The following is a 7,246-nucleotide window of genomic DNA, read 5'->3' as shown; positions in this document are numbered from 1 at the left end:
AAAATTAATGTATCTAAGATCATTTGAGTTTTTTTATCTTAAATACATTAATCATACTTTTTTATATAAATTAATATATTTGAGATAAAATAGAAAAATGATATTTATCACACTACAAATGTTTTTCATTTAATTATTATCATATTTTAGAAAAAAATTTGTGATAATATCATTTGTTTATTGTATCTTAGTTATCATTTGTCTATTTTATCTTAAACACATTATTCATACTAAAATCTATAGTGTGATAAATATCATTTTATTTTATATTACATACGTTAATTTATTTAAAAATATGTTTCAAATTTTTTAATCATTAAATTTAATTCGTTGCATTTTTGAATTATTTTAGATTTTTTTGAAATTTTTAATGTATTGATTTTTTTTAAGAAAAAATTATTTGTAATTTCAATTTTAATTTTACTTTTCAGAATTTTCTTGAATTTTTAAGATTTTTTGGATTTTTTAAAAAGAATTTAGATTTTTGAGATTTGTTTGATACTGAATAAAAGAAAACATTTTATGGATATTCTTAAAAGTGACATTTGTCTAGTGGCAAGAAACCTCGTCATTTGGCCATGAGTTCTCAGGTTCGATTCACGCGAACAACATATTTTTGATAATAAAAATAGGTAAAACGACATCGTTTCATTCCATTTCAAAACGACGTCGTTTTATTTAACAAGTGTTTTTTTTTTGCTAGCCAATAAGTTCGTATTTATTATGGCTTTCGTGCAAAGTTCATAATTTTTTTGACCGAATTCCCAAATGGAAACCAATGCTGTTGGAAGACAACTCGAAAATGATACAAGATAATAAACTGCTTCTCAAACCAAACCCAAAAACAAGACAAACAAGAACATGAAGTAGTCCGTTTTAACTTCTAAACTTACAGTACAACTGAAACAAAAAGATTGTTAAAAGACAAAAGAATATCAAACAACTTCAAATGAAACATCAATCAATCTGCAAGAAAATACATACGGATTATGTCGAGCAGACAAAAGACCTATATGTGTTTTGTTCCTCACAACATCTTTTGCTTCCTTTCCTAATATACAAGATCATAAATATATTTTCGCCTTTTATGGGCACTGCCATTTGCCAATCTCTCGTTACCTTCCTTCGGATTTCACAAGTTGAGAGAAGACTTTACTCATTGAAACACCAGAGAGATCATCAATGCTCGATTCCTCAAACCGTCCCTCGGTTCCGGGTACGTTAACGCTCGTGTCTCCCTGACTGAAATTGTTGATCTGTGGAGGTAACTCTCCAATCATATTCGTGCTGTTATCTTCAGGTTCGCCATCAACAACTGCTTCTTGCAGCTGCAAAGCATATTCAAGATTCCACAACACATCTCCCATAGATGGCCTATCCACTCCGTAATCAGCCAAACATTTCTCCGCCGTCTCCGCAAATTTCCTCAACGAATCAGGTCTGATGTTACCGCGAAGCGACTGGTCAATGATCTGATCCAACTGCCCTTTCTTCTGCCACTTCATTGCCCATTCCGCGAGATTCACCATCTCTCTCGGAAGCGTCGGGTCTATAACAGGTCTGGCACAGAGAACCTCAAAGAGAACAACACCAAAGGAGTAGACATCTGATTTCTCAGTGAGCTGTTGCCTTCTGAAGTACTCAGGGTCAAGATACCCGAAACTTCCTTTCACAGCAGTACTCACATGAGTCTGATCGAGCTCAGGTCCGGTCTTAGACAGTCCAAAGTCCGCAACTTTCGCCATGAAGTTCTCGTCAAGCAATATGTTTGCGGATTTCACGTCTCTGTGAATGACAGGTTTCGAGTCGCCCGTGTGAAGGTAATGCAATCCTCTAGCTGCACCAATGCATATCTCAAGCCGTTGTTTCCAAGTCAAGCTAGGAAGACCTGAGCCGTAAAGATGACCCTTCACCGTTCCATTCTCCATATACTCGTACACCAGTATCATCTCGTTGTTCTCATCACAGTAACCAATCAGAGAAACCAAATGGCGGTGACGAAACTGTGACAACATTTCTATTTCTGTCCTGAACTCCGCAAGACCTTGCTGAGACTTTGGGTTCCCTCTCTTCACAGCTACTCTAGTGCCATCGTTAAGCTCTCCTTTGTAGACTTTACCAAAGCCTCCCACGCCAATGTTGCGGCTCTCGTCGAAGTTGTTCGTAGCGTCTTTGACCGCCGCAAAGGGAATACGGTAGTTGGCATTGGTGGTTATACTTGTAAGCGTAGTTCCATGCGAACCTCTGCTTCCCACTGATGTCCCATTTATCGAAAACGGCATCCAAGTCTTGGAATAACCATCTTGGCCACGTTTCCGCTTCTTACAGAACACAAAACAACCTCCCAATAGGAGTAACGCCAGCAACGGACCAATGGTTGCACCTATAATCAACCCGACGTTCTTCTGCTTAGTGCTGGGACCACTACCACCCGGTACAATTGCCCCGGCGCTTAGCTGACCTTGCGAGTTGTTCATCTTCATGATTTCCAATCCGTTCACAATCGCGTTAGGAAAATCAGCGTGAACACCTGATGGACCGATGCTCACACGCATTTTATTACTACTCTTAGGCGACGGCATAACAAAGTCCATGCTATATGCACCAGCCAAGGTGTTATCCAATAAAACGCTAAGATCAATATCCTGGACGGCGAGCATGGAGTCAATATAGAGATTGAAATACAGCTGGTTGAGAGACACGCTCACGATATCGCAGAAGTGGAAGCGTAAAAAGTAAGGAAAACCCGGAGCAACGTCGAACTCCCACGTGACATTGAAAATGGCACTCGGGTTTCCGTCGGAATTCATCTCAGTGCAAGTACCGTACACAGTTTGCGGCGCAGTCTCCGCTGTCGCGTGGCCTGGAACGAAGTTGACACTTGCAATCTTAGACACAGTTTTGGCTAGGTTCTTCTCAAGGAGAAAACCAGAGTCAGGCTGCCAAGTTCTTGTGAGAGTATCGTTGTTAGGTGTAACAAGCGAACCACCCATGTTCAGTCTATGAATGGTTTCGAAAGCCTGCGATGCCAAGCTCCCCTGAAAGCCCCCCGAACCGCCTACTACCCTCGGGGGAGAAGAAGAAGTGATCAGTGAGTCCGGCACGGATATAACCTCAATTGCATTCACAAACGCAAAGGAGCTAACGGAGGGAGTAAACGTGAGGACGAGATCATCGGTGTTTACATTCAAAGAGTACTCTTTTACAACTCTGCTATTAACCGTGAAATCGCTTAAGAGCACATGAGTCTGTGACGAAACTGCGAATTTGGAAGAACCCATTTGGTAAGATTGGAAGTTGAAGGGATTGAAATGGAGACGAACCCAGTGACGGCCACGAGCGACGGAGAATTTGTAGCTAGCGACTTCGGTGAAGACTCTTGCCGTCTGGTAGATGTCTGAGCTGCTGCTGCTTTGACTCGCGAGGATCTCTTGGTTGTGAGAGGAGAGTAAGTTCGAGGCGAGCTTGTCGGACATGAAGACTCGATCCATGAGGGTGGAATTGGAGGGTGAGCCACAGTTGATTAGGTAGTTGTCCTGAGGTGTGAATCCATGGCAGATGCAGAACAAGCACGAAATCGTTGTAACCAAGACGAAAGTTAGGAACTTTTCAAGACCCATCTTCACAAAAACCTGGAAATTCACAGAACAGATTCAATTAGATAGATTCGAGCAAGAGGTGAGGTGAGAAAAACTAGGGTTTCCTCGTATGAACTAAAACACACACCAAAAATGGTAACTTTCCAAGATCAAAGCAGAACACGATAACAAGTACCTTTTCCACTTTAAAAAAAAAAATCAGAAATCCAGGAGAAGTAACTGTCCCATGAAAGGATAGAGTTGATGATCAAAGCTTAATGAACAGATCAAGAAACCGAAAAACTCAGATTTTGAGTTTTGAGTTTTTAAATAAAATTTCAAGAAAGTAGGTTCCAGCAAGGAACAGACTGGTAATAGGAGGTTTGGTTCTTTATGAACAACTCGGGAGTATTACTTCCGTTATAGGAGAAAGAAGACGGACGAATGAACAAAAAAATTTGTCAATAGATCGAATTTTCTCTTGCTGTATTTTTCTTTTCTAAATTAATGGTACGAAGAAAGAGAAATATGGAATTTCCAGGAAATGATTAGAAAACGTATTCGTCGCATTTAAAATGTCAATGAAAAAGCTGTTTTTTTCTTTATCATCGAAAATATATTTTACTCTTTAAATATGCAGAAAATAGTTAAATACAGTCAAGATATTTCGAAATTATATTTTTAAAATGTTACGACTCTGTGTGTGTGTGTTTTTTTTTGCGAATTCTTTTCTTTTTCTAAATTTTGAAATGCTATTTAGAATTTTCCAACAAAATTGACGCAAGTAATTCACGAAAGCTTTTTTGAGCTGTGTTCACTTTTTTCCCTTCAACTTCTACTTTTCATTAACCAAGAAAGGATACCCATGATTTTACACCACACTATAATGTTCAACCACACTTATAACAAAGAAATTAGTATCATCTAGAATCACTACTTGGATCCTACATTACCAATTTGAAACCTTTGTTGCAATTTTGACCCAATGAACCGACATTCCTCCCACGACACAAAAAGAGCCGGTTCTTAACCACTACGTGGACCACAAGAAGCGAAGCAATGTAAACTGATAATGTTCATCGCTGGCCAAGATATCATATTGACGCTTGACATGAGTCTCCCATGGGTTCGAGTGATGCACCGGACCAATGTCTCTTCACCTATCGGTGTATATCTTGGTTGGACACAACACCTATGGTCCGAAAGCTCCACTCCTTAGCCAACACACCACATTAACCTCCACATTCAACCTGGTTCGACCAACATTTACTAACGCAAGAGAATAACATAACTATTCTCGAGTATATTCTTAAGTTAGTTTATTGATTCCATATGATCGACAAGCAAGTACTTGAGCCAGCAGTTCCTTCATCAAAGGTGCATCCTCGAGTTAGCGTCATCTTCTTGGTGTTCAGAGTTGCGACCCTCAGCCAAAATCGGACACATAGATCCATAATGAAAGTAGGGTCTTGGCAGACATGAATTAACCAGTGTAAAAACATATCTAAGCCTCTGAGAAGCGAAATCCTTATCCTCGGTTGAAATAGTTTCTCTTTTTGTTGCTGGGGTAGAACTGTCGCCACGAACCGCCGCTATGATAAGTTTTCTGTTTCTACCTAATCGGTGAAACCCATGGTTCGTGTGGGACCCGAGAGTTGGGACACCATACTCTATCGACTTGCCTTCAACTATCTCCTCTCCACATCTCACCGCCTCGTAAAGACGTAGATCCATGTGAAAGGAGGCGTCTTTCTAGCTCACGCGCCGTCGCCAAACCGGATCCACCAGGGATCTAAAAAAGGGAAAAATAGATCTGGTTTCTTCGTTACCCTAAAAGCCGACTCTGTGTACCGTCACCGTCACGCCAGCCTCATCGCCACTCTAGATCTCGTCGAGAATCATCACTGTTAGTCTTGAAAACAAAGCTTCAGATGAGTTCCCTAATCCAGAATAGATGAACATCTCGACTAATGAACCAGACGAAAATACAAAAAACAAAAGGAAAAAGTGATAAAGGAGAAGGAGGGGGTTCCTCCGGCATCGGATTAACCGGACCGAGTTAAGAATTACAGGTTTTAGAAAGAGACGAGAGTTTGTTCTTATTTTTTAGTATTCCGCATAACATTAACTTAGATTACTGGCTGCATTCATTTTGAAATCGGAAAAAGTAATTAACAGTTATTCTCATGGATATGTGTGCTTTTATATTATATATATACTTTTTTATTCTATTTTGAAGTAAAAAATAAAATTGAATTGTAAATATCCTAACACATCCTAATAATATTATTATCGTCTTTAATCCTTCTAAATCTTGTTCTTTACTTTAGTCCAAAGATTTGCTGAGTCCAGTGTGTCAAATATTTTACAAATTATAGAAATATATGTTATGTATAGACATCTTTTTGGGTTTGTATGATTTATTTAAGAGAATGACATTATGTTCAACCACTCCATTATATGACCATATGGAACATGACACATATTATTATTATTAATTGAAAATTATACGATCCCACTTATGTTCCTTATGACATTATTCTTAAACATTAGCTAACAAGACACCGCAACTAATATATTTAAATTTCTCTAGTTGCTGGCAAAGATTGTTTGATGTAATACTCAAGTTATACTTAATAGATTGTTTAAGTAAATGATTTATCGGACTAAATAAAAGCCAAGATTGGCGGAAGCGCGTAGATAATTGTTACTTTGTTAGCCCACGTCTCTGTAGAGAAAGTTTTATGATTTCCTCACATCTAATAGTTTTGGTCTCTTCTGTTTGTCGGCAGCTTGGATCTGGTAAGGAGAGATTAACATATTCTATTTTGGATTTATTTTTTTATAACCTTCTGGAAATTATACATAGAAAAGGATATATACAACACAAATTATATTGAAATTCAAAACAATTTAATCCAGACATTATGTACAATTTTTAAATCATAATCCAACTAATCACAATATCCTAATAAATTTTCTTCAAGCATAATATTATTATGGGAAATTTTGGAAAAATACACTGATATGAGATTATAGTTTGAAAACTAAACCACTATTTAAGTTTTTTTTGAAAAAATACTTCTGTACATATAAATTTACTAAATTATCCTTTTTGAATATTGTTATCAATATTATGTTATTATAATTTATTAAATATTTTAATTAACATTTTGAAAAAGAATATTTTTTAAAAAATCTTTAATATCTACACAATATCTTTTTTAAACATTTGTAAATATTTTATTTTAGAAAAAGAGAACAAGTGAACATCGTGTCTTCTTCTTTATACTATTTAGTTTTCCATTTTTTAAACTTTTTTTTTATCTTTATATTTCTCTCGTTTAGAAGTTTGTTAATTTTTAACCCATCATCCCCTTAAATGTAATTGGACTTAAAAATGATTTCTTTGTGATTTCACCCAACATATGTTTACGTTCTCCATTAAAGATCTTATATATGATTTGGTTTTGTTTATTTTTAGTAGTATTCAGTGAATATCTCTCTACTTTAAGTTAGTCACTTTTCTAAGGAGGTCGAGACTTCTTTTGGTCTCCTAAACAACTTGTTTCTGCAGTTCTTATGCTGAAAGATCTGCTCGCCTTTCCAAACTCTCCTATAGTGTATCCACTTCAGAGACATGGTCAAAACTTGATAGCGTATTGTCA

General features: G+C 37.2%; 1 protein-coding gene across 1 annotated transcript; it reads right to left on the bottom strand.

Moving 5' to 3' along the window:
* Nucleotides 1-858: 858 nt before the first annotated feature.
* Nucleotides 859-4,159, bottom strand: LOC108842392 (receptor-like protein kinase HERK 1). The gene is made up of 2 exons (XM_018615290.2): nucleotides 3,775-4,159; nucleotides 859-3,632 (listed from the first exon to the last, which is right to left on the bottom strand). The coding sequence occupies exon 2, from the start codon at nucleotides 3,618-3,620 to the stop codon at nucleotides 1,116-1,118; it is 2,505 nt and encodes an 834-aa protein (XP_018470792.1). The 5' UTR covers nucleotides 3,621-3,632; nucleotides 3,775-4,159; the 3' UTR covers nucleotides 859-1,115.
* Nucleotides 4,160-7,246: the final 3,087 nt, after the last annotated feature.

The sequence above is a fragment of the Raphanus sativus genome, chromosome 2, assembly GCF_000801105.2.
Source record: "Raphanus sativus cultivar WK10039 chromosome 2, ASM80110v3, whole genome shotgun sequence".
Classification (NCBI taxonomy): domain Eukaryota; kingdom Viridiplantae; phylum Streptophyta; class Magnoliopsida; order Brassicales; family Brassicaceae; genus Raphanus; species Raphanus sativus.
Note: the sequence above shows the minus strand (reverse complement) of the source record. Positions and strands in the feature narration are given on the sequence as shown.